At 60.4% G+C, this 16,057-nt stretch overlaps 5 protein-coding genes across 5 annotated transcripts; 4 read left to right on the top strand and 1 right to left on the bottom strand.

The window, feature by feature from the left end:
• Positions 1–310: 310 nt before the first annotated feature.
• Positions 311–2,061, top strand: JDV02_009747 (uncharacterized protein; the record flags this gene model as incomplete). Its single annotated transcript, XM_047991429.1, has 3 exons — positions 311–561; positions 663–870; positions 976–2,061. 3 exons carry the CDS (start codon positions 311–313, stop codon positions 1,936–1,938), a joined length of 1,422 nt encoding a protein of 473 aa, XP_047847441.1. The 3' UTR covers positions 1,939–2,061.
• Positions 2,062–3,484: 1,423 nt separating this feature from the next.
• On the top strand, positions 3,485–6,382 carry JDV02_009746 (uncharacterized protein). The gene is made up of 4 exons (XM_047991428.1): positions 3,485–3,788; positions 4,170–4,642; positions 4,698–6,030; positions 6,087–6,382. The coding sequence occupies exons 2-4, from the start codon at positions 4,193–4,195 to the stop codon at positions 6,344–6,346; spliced, it is 2,043 nt and encodes a 680-aa protein (XP_047847440.1). The 5' UTR covers positions 3,485–3,788; positions 4,170–4,192; the 3' UTR covers positions 6,347–6,382.
• Positions 5,647–7,710, bottom strand: JDV02_009745 (uncharacterized protein). Its single transcript, XM_047991427.1, has one exon. The coding sequence runs from the start codon at positions 7,485–7,487 to the stop codon at positions 6,606–6,608; it is 882 nt and encodes a 293-aa protein (XP_047847439.1). The 5' UTR covers positions 7,488–7,710; the 3' UTR covers positions 5,647–6,605.
• Positions 7,711–8,762: 1,052 nt separating this feature from the next.
• Positions 8,763–9,161, top strand: JDV02_009744 (uncharacterized protein; the record flags this gene model as incomplete). The annotated part of the gene is made up of 1 exon (XM_047991426.1): positions 8,763–9,161. One exon carries the CDS (start codon positions 8,763–8,765, stop codon positions 9,159–9,161), a length of 399 nt encoding a protein of 132 aa, XP_047847438.1.
• A 1,364-nt stretch (positions 9,162–10,525) lies between these two features.
• On the top strand, positions 10,526–13,205 carry JDV02_009743 (Xaa-Pro dipeptidase). The gene has a single exon (XM_047991425.1). It carries the CDS (start codon positions 11,313–11,315, stop codon positions 12,513–12,515), a length of 1,203 nt encoding a protein of 400 aa, XP_047847437.1. The 5' UTR covers positions 10,526–11,312; the 3' UTR covers positions 12,516–13,205.
• The last annotated feature ends 2,852 nt before the right edge of the window (positions 13,206–16,057 follow it).

Genomic DNA, 16,057 nt, shown 5'->3' with positions numbered 1-16,057 from the left:
CAATCGCATTGAAGCGCCCGTCCCCGTGAATCAGTGACACACTTTTTCGAAAGCCGCCAGAGTCATCGTCTCACAGCTTGGTCACCGTGCCGCGCCGTGCCCCCTTTACACACGCCGTTGCGCGGCCGCCCGAAATAAAAACTTCAAAGACACGCACGCGCGCCTCTCCTGGAACGCAGTCCAGCAACGCTTCAAGCCGCGGCGCGTCAACGTCTCGGATACTCCCTCCCTCCGCCCCGCTCCTTTTTTTTCTCGTGCCTTGTCGTCCGCGCGACCACCGTCGACATCGACAAAAAAACGGAATAGAAAAATGGGCAACGGGCAGAGCACGCCCCTGCAGCAGTGCCTCAGCACCGTCTGTAATGGGCGCCTCGGCTGCGTCGCCTTCCCCTCGGACGCGCTGTACCAGGCCGCCTGGGTCAAGCCGTATAACCTCGACGTGCCGGTGACGCCCATTGCCGTCTTCAAGCCCAGCACGGCCGAGGACGTCTCCGGCGCCATCAAGTGCGCCGTCAAGAGCAATGTCCACGTGCAGGCCAAGTCCGGGGGGCACTCGTATGCGTGAGTTTCTTCTTCTTTTGCGCGCTGAAAGCGCAGCAGGCGGCGGTTTTGGAGGTTTAACGGTCGAAGCGACGCGCGGCTTACACGGGGGACATGTGCAGCAACTTTGGGCTTGGCGGCGAGGACGGCGAGCTCATGATCGACCTCGTCAACCTCAAGGACTTTCACATGGACAGGGCGTCGTGGCAGGCGACGTTTGGCGCGGGATACCGCCTCGGCGACCTCGACAAGAAGCTGCAGCAAAACGGGAACCGAGCCATAGCCCACGGCACCTGTCCCGGGGTGGGCATCGGCGGCCACGCCACGATTGTAAGTTGAAGGACAGCTGGAGCGGCGCAGTACGATGGAATACTCGCTGCTTTCCCCCCTCAGCCCGAGTTGCCTCCCAAGTACTGACGGCTCCCTCCCTCCCAGGGCGGTCTCGGTCCCATGTCCCGCATGTGGGGAAGCGCGCTCGACCACGTCCTCTCGGTACAGGTGGTGACGGCCGACGGTTCCATCAAGAACGCGAGCGAGAGGGAGAACTCGGATCTCTTCTGGGCGCTACGGGGGGCGGGGGCGTCGTTTGGCGTCATCACACGGTTCACGGTCAAGACGCACCCGGCGCCGGGCTCGGTGGTGCAATACACGTACAAGATATCGTTTGGATCGCAGGCGGACATGGCGCCCGTGTATGCCAAGTGGCAGGCGCTGGCGGGCGACCCCAAGCTGGACCGGCGCTTCTCGACGCTCTTCATCGCGGAGCCGCTCGGGGCGCTCATCACGGGCACCTTTTACGGGACCAAGGCCGAGTACGAGGCGACGGGCATCGCGGGACGGCTGCCCACGGGCGGCAAGCTGGACCTGAAGCTGCTGGACTGGCTGGGCAGCCTGGGCCACATCGCCGAGGTGGTCGGGCTGACGCTGGGGGAGATACCGTCGTCGTTTTACGGCAAGTCGCTGGCGCTGCGCGAGGAGGACATGCTGGACCGGACGAGCATCGACGGGCTCTTCCGGTACATGGGGGAGGCGGACGCGGGGACGCTGCTGTGGTTCGTCATCTTCAACTCGGAGGGCGGCGCCATGGCGGACACGCCCGAGGCCGCCACGGCGTACCCGCACCGCGACAAGCTCATCATGTACCAGTCGTACGTGATTGGCGTGCCGGCCCTGTCCAAGGCGACGCGCGAGTTCGCCGACGGCGTGCACGACCGCGTGCGCATGGGCGCGCCCAAAGCCAACTCGACGTACGCCGGCTACATTGACCGGACGCTGGGGCGCGAGGCGGCGCAGGAGTTTTACTGGGGCGCCCAACTGCCGCGGCTGCGCGAGGTGAAGAAGGTGTGGGATCCGAAGGATGTGTTTCACAACCCGCAGAGCGTGGACCCGGCCGAGTAGGGGTTTGAAGCGGCTGTTGTTGGTGTTGGTGTTGCTGGCGTTGGTGTTGGTTTTGTTGTTGGCGTTGAGGTCTGCATAGGGGATAACTGATGGATGGAGGTGCTGGATCGGAGGGGTCGAGGGACTGCTGTACATGAGAGTCGCGTTGCAGGCACGTACATATTATGACTGTTTGATGATACGCGTCGTATGTTGGTGAGAGGTCGTGGTGAGAGTTCTTGTTGAGAGACCTTGATGAGAGTCTTTGGTGGGAAATATCGTCTTACGATCTGGCCGTGGGAGAGTCTCCCTACGGCTCCCGGGACATGATGCCGTATGAACACCAGTCGCTGCTGAAAGCCAAGGCTCATGTTGCGAGTGAGCAGCAAGAGTCCGAAACCTATGTCGTCGCATGCTCAATCAGTGATGCGCCTCTCATACATCCATGTCATGGATGAGTAAGGATGATGGATGGCCCGCAGCTAGGGAGAGACGTCTGGTCTAGCGATGCACTCCTCGTATAATTCCTAGCTAAGGGACGGAGCTGATGGAACCCACAAAGCTGTGTACCTACCTGGCAGTAAGTGTCCATATCCAACGTGACGAAATGGTGCCTGAGCGTGCGATGGAGGATCTTCCATTATCGGCTTGCATAGGTAGGGACCAGTGAATATTCCTCAAGTAATGCGTGCTCGAATGAAGTAGTGCAAAGTACATTCAATGATATGCGCGGCCGCCAGCCTTTTGTACCGATTGGGGCAATCGGACGAGCGCCGCACCGCGCCGCGCCGGGCGGTCGGCCGGTCGGGTGGGGTCGACTCGGGCGACGGAGCGGCGGGGGCGGGGCGGGGAAGGAAGGGGACTTTTTATCAACTAGAACCGAGTCAGATGCGCTACTATAAGAGTGCAGAACGGCTGCTGTGGAATTCACCATGGGAATACGCTCAGTCATTCCACGCGATTGGGGGAAGAAGAGACAACTAGGTCTGCCGCATGGTCGTCTATGTCCTCGGCATAATTTATTACGGTACAACGTGTATCGTGAACGAAGTCCAGGATCTTGGTATTTCGTTCATGGTACGCAGTGGCACGGACATTCATCTCGTGCGCCAGTGGTGGATCCTGGGTGTTGTAGGTACTTCGTACTGTTCGGCTCAGTAAGGTGCAGGTGGGCCGCGCGCAGCCGCCACCGCCGCCGTAGTGCCGCCAGTGAACGTCCCCCGCCAGCGGCATGGCACCCGAACAGTGAGTGGAGCGCCCGGGAACTCGACATCCATGCCTGTCGACCCCACGCTTGCCCACTGCTCGACATGCGGGCACCGCTTCTCTGTTCCCCCCAGCGCCCCGCGCTACAGCTCCAGCACGGTACCTACACTAACAAGTCACCGCCTGCAGCTCTCCCCACGACGCCTCAATCAGGCATGGCCACAGCGCCCGTCACGGGACCTGCCCTCCCCCAATACCCCAATCCGGCAGCTAAATGGAGAAGACTGAAGCATCGCAGACCATCGTCTCCATGGGCAGGAACGACCACGCGATACCTACATAATTCCACACAACTGCCTCGCCGCCCGCTCTTCTCGTCGCTCGTATAGTTGCATCGCCTCCATTGCGCGATACCGTTCATCAACCACGCCTGAACCTGAACAACACGTCCTCTCTTTCTTTCACCACCTCTCGCCACTGAGCTGACATCTTTCCCACCATCCATCCATCTACTCCTCCGGCCAATCACAATACCACAATCCTCCCCAGACTGCCGGATTCGACCGCCAACAAGATCCCCGAGACACCGAACCATCAATCCCGGCTCGCTGCTGTGCCGTCTCGCTCCTTGTGCGCTGCTGTGCAACTGAGCAGCGCGTCGCTATGTAAGTCCCCACGTTGAATGAAGCCCGGCTCGTCTCAGCACAACACCACGATACTGCATCACATGGCATGGCATGGCATGCACGCCTGCGCCCAACATCTTGTCATGTCGTGTCATGTCAGGAACTGCCCTCCCTCCCTGCCGCTTTACGTACTGAGTTCTTGGCCCCACCACCGGCGCCCTCCTACCCCTCCGTCTCCACCGCTGCCGGTTCTCCAACGCCTCCGCACCCGACGGCGCCTCCACTTACAGTCTTACACCGTCACCACCCCTTTCACACCTCATCCCATCCAAGCGTGCTCCTCTCTCTTTTCATATCGTATTCTTCCTCCCTTAAACCGACGGCGCCTCACGCAGTTTTCCCGCTAATTGTCGACGACAGCACACATTCCCCCAACCTCACACATGGCACCGCTTCAGCGCTCGGCATTGGCGCCCTCCGCCCTCTGGAGGTGCCGACCTACAAGACCGTCAAGGCCCTCCGGCCTCGGCCTCGGGTCTGTCGCTGCAGCCCTCACTAGTAGTCGCGCCTCCAGCTCAACCCCGAGCATATCACCTTCGCGCCGCACCGTCCCTGCTTCGGCCTCGGCGCCCCTCGCACCGCAGACCGCCAGCCGGAGAGTCCCCTCGGCAATCTTGCCCAGCAGAAACGCCTCCACGTCTTCCGCCATGGCCGCTGACCCTAATAACATGTACACGGCCTCGTTCGCCTTCTTTGAAGCCATCTGGGAGGCTGGCATTACACACTGCTTTGTCAACCTCGGGTCAGATCACCCCAGCATTATTGAGGCCATGGTCAAAGGCCAGCGCGAGGCCAAGGGCAAGTTCCCGCGCATCATCACCTGCCCCAATGAGGTATTACCCCCTCCCCTAGGCTGCCACACTGAGAAAATCAGGCTGACCCCCGCAGATGGTGGCCATGTCCATGGCCGACGGCTATGCGAGACTCACGGGCAAGCCCCAATGCGTCATCGTTCACGTCGACGTCGGCACCCAGGGCCTTGGCGCCGCCGTGCATAATGCCTCTACCGGCCGTGCGCCTATCCTTGTTTTTGCTGGCCTCTCTCCCTTCACTCTGGACGGCGAGCTCCGTGGCAGCCGCACCGAGTACATCCATTGGATCCAGGACGTCCCGGACCAGAAGCAGATTGTGTCGCAATACTGCCGCTACGCGGGCGAGATCAAAACGGGAACCAATGTCAAGCAAATGGTCAACCGCGCCCTGCAATTTGCCAAGTCGGACCCCCAGGGTCCCGTCTACCTCTGTGGAGCGCGCGAGGTTATGGAGGCCGATATCCAGCCCTACTCGCTGAAGCAAGAGGACTGGGACCCCGTACAGCTCGGCGGCCTTCCCCAGCCTGCCGTCGACAAGATTGCCGATGCCCTTGCTGGCGCCAAGCGCCCACTCCTCATCACTGCCTATGGTGGCAGAAATCACAAGTTCCCCGGCGCTGTCGTCGACCTCGCCAACATGGTCCCCGGACTTCAGGTTGTCGACTGCGGCGGCAGCGACATGTGTTTCCCCGCTGACCATCCCGGCTGGCGCGGTCTCCGCTTCGGCGTCGACGAGACCATCGAAAAGGCCGACGTCATTGTCGTTGTCGACTGTGATGTTCCCTGGATCCCCACGCGCTGCAAGCCGAACGACAATGCCAAGATCTTCCACATCGACATCGACCCCCTGAAACAGCAGATGCCTCTCTTCTACATCGAGGCCGGCTCCAGATATCGCGCCGATGCGCTGCTCTCCCTCGAGCAGATCAAGTCGGCTCTCCAGGCTGGTGACGCCGCCACCAAGCTCAAGGCCAACGAGGCGGCTGCTGAGGGCGCCGCCCGGAGAGAAAAGGAGTACAAGGCGCACCTTGCCGACATTGAGGAACGGGCTAAGCCGCTCGAGGATGGTTCCTTTGGCACCGGCTACCTATCGCGGAAGCTCAAGGACCTCTGCCCTGATGACACGCTATGGGCCATCGAGGCCGTGACCAACACGGTCTTTGCGCACGACAACCTTCAGCCCACGAAACCCGGCTCGTGGATCAACTGCGGCGGTGGCGGCCTCGGCTGGTCCGGCGGCGGTGCCCTGGGGATCAAGCTGGCAACGGACATGGAGAACAAGGGCAAGGGCAAATTTGTGGTGCAAATCGTAGGCGACGGCACGTACTTGTTCACCGTCCCCGGCAGCGTCTATTGGATCTCAAAGCGCTATAACATCCCCGTCCTGACCATTGTCCTCAACAACAAGGGTAAGTCTCCATCAACTCCTGCCGCACGAGCCGACTTGTAAAGCTGACGTCTTCAGGCTGGCACGCCCCTCGCCGCTCCTTGCTGCTCGTCCACCCCGACGGACTCGGCTCCAAGGCCACCAACGAGGAGGCCAACATCTCCTTCGACCCCACCCCGGACTACTCGGGCATCGCCAAGGCCGCCGCGGACGGTGACATCTTCGCGGCCCGGGTGGGCACCGTGTCGGAACTCGACACCGTGCTCAAGGAGGCGATTGCCAAGGTGCAGGCGGGGCAGACGGCGGTGGTAGACTGCAAGGTGGTTCCTGGGTGCTAGGTGGGAGCGTTAAACGAGGCCGGCTAGAGTCGACGTGACCGTGTCCATGCGCGCAACGCGCTTCATAGAAGATAAATACCGCCATTATATTCCATGCATGCCTCTTTGTTCGTTTTCTGGCCGTCTCAAGCCAGCATGAGGCTTAGGGTGAGTGTCGTGACCGCCACGCGCACCTGGAAGCGTGTACTCTGACAAAATTTATTGAGAGTTTGTCTTTGCCGACACGAATGGGGCACCGACAGATGTAGAAGGCGCCGCTTCACGTGGTCTGGCTGGTGTCGTTGTCATTGTCGTTGGCGCCGGCCTTGGCCTTGTCGCCCTTTTGGCGAGGCGGCAAGCCGGCTGCCTTTCTCGCCTTCTGGCGGTCGTTGTACACGTCCCTCTGCCTGAAGAAGGCGGGTCCGCCGGCGGCCTTGACGATCTCGGCGGCGTCCCTGGCCTTGATGGTACCGTACGAGGCGAGCTTGGCCATGAGCTCCCTCTGGGCGGGGGTCCTCTTCCGGTGAGCGGCGTGGGCCTCGGGTCCGCTGCTGGGGCCGTGGTTGTGGTTAGGCTCGACGACGCGATAGCTCCAGCGGAAGTTGCTGGCCTTTGTGGCGGCGGCGACGATACGGAAGGGGCAGTCGAGCTTGAGGGTGGAGGCGCGGCGGAGGCCCTTGCTGGCCGAGGCGCGGCGGGGGCCGCGGTCACAGTTGACCGAGTAGTAGGTGGGGATGCGGACGCCGTTGACGACGCGGTAGTTGGAGGCCGACTTCTTGACGACGGCGGCGCCGCGCGTCGCGTAAAAGGCGTTGAGGGCGGCCATGAGATCGTTGACGGTGGAGTACTCGCCCGACTCGGGTGGCAGGGGAATTTGCTGATGGGTCAGGGCCGCCGATGGAGCACTTCCGTCTGCTTGGCCAGCTTCCTGAGACGCCGGGTTGTTGGACGAGGCGCCCTGAGCAGCCGAGTCCTGTCCCTGGCCCTGGGACGCCGCCTGCTGCGTCTGCTGGAGCAGGAGCTGGACCGAGGACTGGAGCTGCTGCTGCGACTCGGGGGAGGAGGCGGCGGCGGTGAGGGCCTCCTGGTGCTGCTGGACGATCTGGAGGAGAGGAGTGGCGAGCGCCGGATTGCTCGCGAGGTGGAGGAGAAGGGCGTCCATGGCTGGCTAGCTACTTGCTTGCTTTGCGGGGAGGGGGGAAGGGGGGGCCTGGCGCCGGGCGAGCCCGTCCGTGTAAGTGTGCCCCGGGGGAGGGTGAGAGGTGTGTGAGTGAGCGTGCGGTGGAACGAACGCCGGTGGTGGTGGTGGTGACGACGGGGGGCTCTCCGGATTGCGTGAGTAGTAGTAGTGCTGGCTGTTGAGGGCAGGTGAGGATAGAAAAACGAGATGGGAGCGAGCGAAGGGGAGCGGGGAATGAAAGGGCTGCCTGGCCTGGGTGGAAAGCCCGGGGGCGGATATTCCACAGTCCCGAATAGAACACGGGTAACACCTGGTGCGACCCTGGCTGATGAGGCCATTATGTCAGCGACTGTTGTGCTGTGTACTTCGTACTGTACGTTGTACCTCCCCTACCTTGGCTCTCCGCGCAGCTGCAGGTCAGGCTGGTCTGGTCTCATGGACGTCTTCAATCCCCACTCACATACAACTATTCGCGCGATGCAGTAACTAATAAGCCTCTTGCCCTACTCTAGGCGCAATTCCCCCCGAACCGACAAAAGGGCAGTCATGATGCTCAGGAGCGCCAAATTGGCAGCCCGCGCCCGGCCTGATCTGGTGCTGACCGGCGTGGAGCGGCCCCTCGAACGGCGTTGTCGCTCACTGCAATCTCATGCGTGAGAGCCGCACTCACCTTTCATCATGAGATGTCCCCGATGCGGCTCAAACACATGGAAGCTATATTGGTGCCGCCGCATCGACTGTACCTATCTCGCCGCGGCACGCAACAACATAATCGCTTTTATTTCCGATCAGCTCTCACGCGACGTAGCCCGCTCATGAACTTGGCCGGGGGGCGCAGACGTCCGAGTAACAACCCGGGCACAGACGCCGACTGATCACGAGACGAGGCGCGATCCGTGGAGCATATCCTGGGGGCCGTAATTCTTGTTCATGCAGATAAGAAGGGCGGCTCTAAAGCCCATCTGCAGCACAAAGTGGGCCATTCATTCACGACACCCTGTTCACGAGGGCGGTGGTTGCACGCGTAGATGGATGCCTCGATTATGCCGCGTGGCACAGCTGGCTTCTGGTAAATCCGAAGCAAATCCGCCACCGCTCCCCTATGCGCGGCTCGTTTAATCGACGACGGCTGCGGGCTGGGCCCCCTCCCTTCCAAGACAACGAACGGGATCGCCTTCTCAAGGGCAGTCGGTGCGAGGACAGACCGTCATCTACTTGGGTACTGTTAGGCCCGAGACTTCCATCGTCTCTCTGTCCATGGCGGCGACTTTCCATCCGTTCGGCCGGCTTCCGTTTGAGCTCCGAGCTCGGATATGGACGCTAGCCGTCAGAGCGCGCATCGTCCACGTCCGATACCTGAGCAGCAGCAGCAGCAACGCCAGCAGCAACACCACCATCAGCACCACTACCACCACCACGGCAAAGCAGAATGGCCATCACGGAAGCGGCGGTGGCGACGACGACGACGTGATACTACTGCACGTGCTTTCGCCGACGCCGGCCCCGGCCGTGCTGCAGGCGTGCCACGAGGCACGCAACCTGGGATTGTATGAGCGGGCGTTTGCGGACGGGAGGGATCCACGCTATGTCTGGGTCAATTTCGACGTGGACATTATCTCACTCGGCGATGGCGATTTTCACTTATCATACCCCTAGGGGCTTCTCATCAGGGACTTCACGTCGGAGGTAAAGATGGCAGGGGCTTGACCATGTGTTGTTTTTTTTTTTTTTCGTAGAGGAGCGAGCTATGAGGTGTGTGCAGGACCGTCTCGAGGAGGCGTGGTGGGACTGGCCTTGTCGAAGAGAGAGGATGGAGTGCATCGATAAGGGAACGGGTTGGGCAGTGAATAATGTGTGAGATGGCCGACGTCTGATAAGAGAAGATCAAACCGGCGCTTGGACTAATGAGAGTGTGATAGCCTCACCAAGTTCCTCAAGACAAGGAAGAGGAGCGCGAAGGGCACCCATGGGCTAGTGCATCGCTGTTTATCCAGCGTGTCGCATGACACATTCAGCTGTCTCGACGCTTGTATTGGGCATGATAGATAGGTATTACTAGGCATCATTCTGGCGGCCCGTTATACGAACCGAGCCGTGGCAGTGGCGTGGCGTCTCGACAGTATTTGCTGTCGAATGCTAATCCACTGGCACTGGCGCCATGCGGAGCGGCGCGCGTCGCTACCCGGAGCTTGCGGCGAAGTTCTCTGCCCGGCTAGATACAGTATGCACAAGCCAAGGCTGTCGATAAGCTTCTCGCCCTTGGTTTACTGATAGTTACAGAGCTACTTTTTTCGTACTAACTTAGTATGAGCAGAGCCAAAAGCCGAAGAGCGTCCGGCCTGATGAAGTGGACCGTTGCGCAACTTGGCTCCTGCCTCGTGTCCAGACACCAGCACCTGCCTCACAAGAAGCCATATCGCCACTAAGCTCTTCTCATTGGCCTGGCTGGCCTGGATGTCAACCGTTTCGATATTCAATGATTTCCCTTGCCCAATCATTTGACACAGCTAATTATTACATCACGACAATGGAAGATCTTCTTGCCAGGCGGGCGAGACGCCAGTGGTGTCTAGGCGAACCGCTGCACCCCGTGTCGCATCACATCATTGTTTGCCAAGATGTCTAGAAGCCGCGTGCATCCAAACCCAAAGCCAATGTCGCCACCAGGTCTGTCACATGGGACATTTTGGGGGACGCGTACCTGCGTGCAGGCGGTCTCGATCGGGGGCCAGCGCTTATTTAGTGGTGGTTAGTGCTAGTAGTAGTGGGACATGATGGAGCCCCGCGACAACGTCGCGGTGCAGGTGCAGGTGAGGGTCAAGTTGCCCGAATGAAACACCGGGCAGGTGCTGTGCTGAACAGGGCACGGTACTTACTAGGTAGTGCGAGCAGACCAGGCAGCCCCGCTGTACTACAGGGCTAAGAAATTGGGTCGGGTGCAATGGATGGATTGATGCTCTTTCGACATCTGGGGGTACAAATACATCTGGGCACGACTTGCCTTGGTCACTTCACTGACGCGAGCCCCAATCCCCCCCCTGCCTTGCGTGTCTGTCTGACGGCGAGACGTCGCATCCTCCATCCACTCATCCCTTTCTTCCGTACCCATCTTCGGCGTCTCGTGACCGTCCGTTTGTCTCTCCGTCCGCCCTCCTTTCGACGACAACAACGTCAACAACAACAGCCGTTCTCGCATCGAACCACTGGCATTCCTCCACCGACCCTGCTGCGTCCCGCCCTCCCGGACGCGCGAAACCCAATTCGGTGCCGCATCGTGGAGACGCCCTACCGGCCGGCCCGTTGTCGAATCGAGCCCGCGACGAGTCGAGTCAGTAGTGGCTCGGCATTTATTTATTATTATTATTATTAAATTTTCTGTCTCTGAATTTTTACGCCATTCTCTACCACCCGAGTTGGAGCCCTCGAAAATCTACGGCAGGCAGGCAAGACAGGCTCGCCAACGTAAATAACAGTCTGCCCTCGGACCACGATGCCAGCTTGAGGTGCGTGCGCACGACATACCGAGGCCAAGCGAGCTGCCGAGCAGATACCGACACCGGCTCATTACACCCGGCATTTCTACCCCTCGGCCCCAGGCCGCCTTGTTGCCGACCTCGCTGCCGCTTCTAACGAGCCTCACTTTCGCCTGAACCTCCCCTCCCCCGGCAACGAGACGCGCCGACAGCGAGCAGACGGCACGATAACATGAATGGGCGCGAACCTGGGCATCCACTTCGTCTTGTCGTCCTGAGAGCCCCCAGGCGCATCGACGAGACCGTATCCTGACCCATTTGACCCGCCGCCGCCATGGCGAGCCCGCCGCACGAGCCCGAGCCGGCCCAACCGTCGCCACAGGCGCAACGACAACAGCAACAGCAGCAACAGCAATTGCAACCACAACTACAACAAGAGCAGCCGCCGCAAACCCTGTCGGCATCATCATCAGCGCCTCCTTCGGAAGGCCAGCGCGCTCCGCCGCCGCCGCCCGTCCCCTCGTCCGACCCGCGCCTCCTCGACGATGCCAACCCTTCCACACCTGACGAGCACGACCTCTTCAAGCTGCCCGCCCTCGACGCCCTGAAGCTACTGAGCACCAGCGTCGAGCTGCTTGTCCGCATGACAGGCGACATACCCCCGACGCCGCCCCCCAAGACGCCCACCAACCCGCAGATGAGCGACATGCAGGCGGAAAAGGACAAGATTGTGCGCTCCCACTCAGAAAAGAACCTGGCGCGTCTGCGTGAGCAGCATCAGCAGGTCGCTACCGCCAAAGACGTGGCCTGCGGAGAAGTGCCAGGCAACAACGCCGAGGGCCACGGCCGCGGGCTGAACAAGTTTCAGGCGTACAGCGCCAGCATGTCTGCCCAGCTGCGCGCCCAGGCGCAGCACCAGGCCGCCCCCGCGACGCCCTCGTCCTCGTCGCAGGAGATTGATGGCGTCCACCTCCGCCAGCGCTCCACCTCGCCATCGCCCTCGTCGCTGTCATCGCCGCAGCCGTACATCATCGTGGGCGCCGACTCGCAGCCTCTCAACCTGCAGCATGGGGCCATCACGCGCAAGTTCTACAGCAAGAAGGAGCCTCCCATCACCATCAACCAGTACCTGCTGCGGCTGCACCAGTTCTGCCCCATGAGCACCGCCGTCTACCTCGCCACCTCGCTCTACATCCATCGCCTGGCTGTTGAGGAGCGCGCCATCCCCGTCACCCGCCGCAACGCCCACCGCCTTGTCCTCGCTGGCCTGCGCGTCGCCATGAAGGCGCTCGAGGACCTGTCGTACCCTCACAACAAGATGGCCAAGGTCGGCGGCGTCAGCGAGGCCGAGCTGGCCCGCCTCGAGATTTCCTTTTGCTTCCTCGCCGGGTTCGAGCTCGTCGTCGGCGAGGCACCCCTGCGCCAGCACTGGGAGGCGCTGCGGGACGGCCGCGCGCAGCAGATGCTCCGCGGGACAGACGTGCCGACGCTGCGACTTGGCCGACAGCCGCGCGAGGTGACGCCCGCCGGGGGCTGACCGGGGTCCGGTGAAGGGGAATGACACGAGTTAATGATGGCCTTTTCTTCGTCTTCTCTTCTTCCTCACCGCGAGGCCGCGTTGGGCTCGCTGGCCAGTTTTTCTTCTTGTAGTATTCACACGTACATTCGGGATAGAGCGCAGGGTGGTACATTCACATGGCATGGGATGGCATGGCATTGCATGGGAAACAGGCAGTTTGTATAATGGACGCCTGGACGGGACGGACAAGGAGACGGGCAGACGGATTCTTTCGATACCCCCGGTTGTGGCAGCGTACGTACGGAGTAGCGGCGGTTTGTCAAGACGCATAAGCGAGTTGTTTTCACTCACCCTGAACCTAGTTTGTGACATGTGGGCGGCATGAGGCAGCTTGGCCCGGAGACAGATGATGGCTATGCTGCCGAAGCACAGACGTCGCACCACCAAACTCTTTCACACGGCGGTTTTGTCATGCATTGTATGCCTCGGGCTCCAAGGGGATGATGCCCTGGGAGACGGTCACCAGCACGCCCACCACCAAGTACGTGCCCGGGCACGCCGTGTCGTTGCGTGTACCAAGTGCGTACGGACGGACGACCGCGGGGCAGGCAAACGCACGACCCCTCTCTCGTGTGACCCTCCTCTTGCCCTTGCCCTCTCCCTGTCCCCATCCCTTGTCGACATCATCAGCACCAGCACCAGCATCAGTGTCAACGTCAACGTTCGTCGTCGTCATCCCCCACGGTCGTCGGCGTGACACTACTTTACCCTCCCCTTCCCTTTTCTTTCCCTGTCTCCTTTGAGCCCCGCGTTGGTAGTTACCACGCCCCCCTATCCTGGTGCGCCCCCTAACTCCCACCCCCCTCTCCCTCTTCTTTGACACCCGCGATGTGCTGCCACCTACCTACCCACCCTTTCCACTGCGACGCTGTGCGGATGGAGTATGTCAGAGGGTGGGGGGGTGCCGGGCACGGGGTACGGAGGCGGTGGATGGGAGGAGGAAGAAGAAGAAGAAGAAGAGGGGGGAGAGTGAGGGAGAAAAGGGGGGGAGAGGAAGGAGCGCCAACCAGACGCGGCGGTCTCACCGAAAACACGAACATACATACACACACGCACACATATACTTCTTTATACAGAGATTATACATGACATGGGCATGGCACGTAATAGCATGGTTGAGCCTTGTACGTACGCACGTATGTATGTAACTGGCCCCTCCCCCTTCTCCTTTTCTGTGCGTACACGGAGAGAGGTTGATGGGGTGTTGTGGCATGCGGGAGTGACATGTAGCGGGGCCCCGGGGGAGGGGGGGTTATAAGAAGATGGCCACGACGGCTTTGAACAGGGATGCGTATGTTGAAGAGAAAGAGGAGAAGGGATAAAGAGAGAGATGGGAGAGAAGCGCATGGATGGAACGGGACTGGGGGAGAGGAAGATGAAGTGAAAGGCCCCTGAGCTCAGAAGCCAGTCATGTCGCTGATAACAGCAGCAGCAACAGCAGCAACAACATATGCCAGGAGTCGGCCGCGCACGCTTGGCAATGGTGATTATGATGCCATCTACACGCTCCTTCATTGCGTACAGCCCGCCACACGCCGCGAACGCGCCAGCACCTCACGACGCCCACGTAATAAAAACGGCAGCCTCCTCCACGGGAATACGAGATCGCCGGACGCCACACACACCTCTCATCGCGGGGAGCGAGCGAGCGAGCAGCAGCGGTCCAACGGACAGTGAGGAAGCGAATATATCAAAAAAAAAAAACCTGGGACATATTGGTCGGGATGCGGCGGCAGTGAAGGGAAGGGCGTCCCTTCTTTCTCCTGCTGCCACCCACCGCAGCAGCTGCTGCAGATGGCACGGAGGCGAGCGGGCGCCGGCGGGAGCACCCGAAACAATCTCCAATGGGGAGCTGCCGCTGGGACAACAAGGACAAGGGGTTGCTGCGCTGCTGCATCGGAGGGACGGATGAGAGGGTGGCCGGGGGGGGGGGGTGGGGGGTGCGCGCGTCACCGGATCCCGCCTCGGATGCGCGTGCGGGAAGCTGCCAATGTAGTAGGGGCCCGGTGACTCGTCTGCTTTGATGAAGGGTTGGTGGTTCCGGGCACCGGTAGCTGGTGAGTGTGTGTGTGTGCAAGAAGTAGTTACTGCATGTCCGTCCTGGTGCGTGGGCGGGTGCAGGGTAGCTGCCCGGATCTAGGGGACAATGACGAGAAACGTGACACTTTGATGATCTCCCACCAACCATACGGTAGGCACATGGGCAGGAATAGTAGGGGTTGGTGTCAATATACTACTTCACACGCCAAGTTGCTTCCCTCTCACGGCTTTGTTTCAGGTTGTTGCGCTCGTTGGATGTGGCCGGCCGGCGCCTTGATGATGCAGGCGCTGTGTAGGTGTGCGAGTGTGTCTACGTGTGTGTGTGCGTGTGTGTGTGTGTGTATGTGTCACACGCATCCCCGACGACGCCGACGACGCCGACGACGATTGATTTGCTGACCGCAGCGCAGACAAGACGGACACCTACTATACACTACTAGGGCCAACGACGAAAGCAAGAAAGACGAACGAACGAGCAGGCTTAAGCTGAAAGGGCACCGGCACCGGCACCAGCACCAGCACCAGCGAACCCAAACAAGTACAACATGCATCCGTCATTCTGTCCACGACTCGTGACGTGCTGCTGCTGGTCGGGGGAGAGAGAAAGCGGGAGGGTGCTGAACCGCACTTCCGACCTGCACGCTGCGTGTGGACTTCGTATTGTCTGTCTTTTTTTTGCTTCTTTTCGCGGAAAAAGGGTGCGGAGAGGTGCGCATGCAGCAGCAGCAGCAGCAGCAGCAGGTGCGGTGAGTTGGAACCCTGTCGCGCTGAAAAGAGAATGACACTTGGTACTTCGTACGTACGTACGTACGCACCTGCAAAGTAGGAGTGGACGGACGAGAAAAAAGTGGCGGATGGTGGTGGGCGGCGGCGCCAGGTGTTGACGTGTTTATACGAAAAACACCAGGCAACAATCGAGGGCGAGAGAAATGTCCGGGGGGGAATGTAAGGGAAACCTAACTGGCCCTTGCCCCCATGTCCGGCTCTCTGTCTCTGCCTGCACGTATGGTGCCTGCCCAGCCTTGTAAGAGCATATCAACTCTCAACCTAGGAATAGGAGTCACTCTTTGAGAGAGAGAGAGACAGAGAGTGGGCAGACAACGTACTTCCCCCCCCCAAATAACAACAAATAGGGGCATTCATCCATGTTTCCTTAGGCTCATCTAGGCACCGCACGGATCGAACGCACGCAACAGCACATCCTCCGGTCCAGCTCAATCATGACCCGTCGTCACCAGTTGTAAGTACGAAGTACGTGCGTGTGTACGTACCAAGTATCACGTTTACCGACCGAGGACTCGCACCCCGTGCCGGAATAGGCAAAGGAACAAGACCAAGGCAACAAGGCAATTGCCTTTTTTTCCACTTTGCGTGTTGCTGCGCAGAGACACGAAACCGGTTCGTGCCGACCCCCAAGCAGTACGTACAGTACGTACCGATGGCAGACAAAAGAGTCAAGA

This window comes from Purpureocillium takamizusanense, chromosome 10 (assembly GCF_022605165.1).
Source record: "Purpureocillium takamizusanense chromosome 10, complete sequence".
Lineage (NCBI taxonomy): Eukaryota > Fungi > Ascomycota > Sordariomycetes > Hypocreales > Ophiocordycipitaceae > Purpureocillium > Purpureocillium takamizusanense.
Note: the sequence above shows the minus strand (reverse complement) of the source record. Positions and strands in the feature narration are given on the sequence as shown.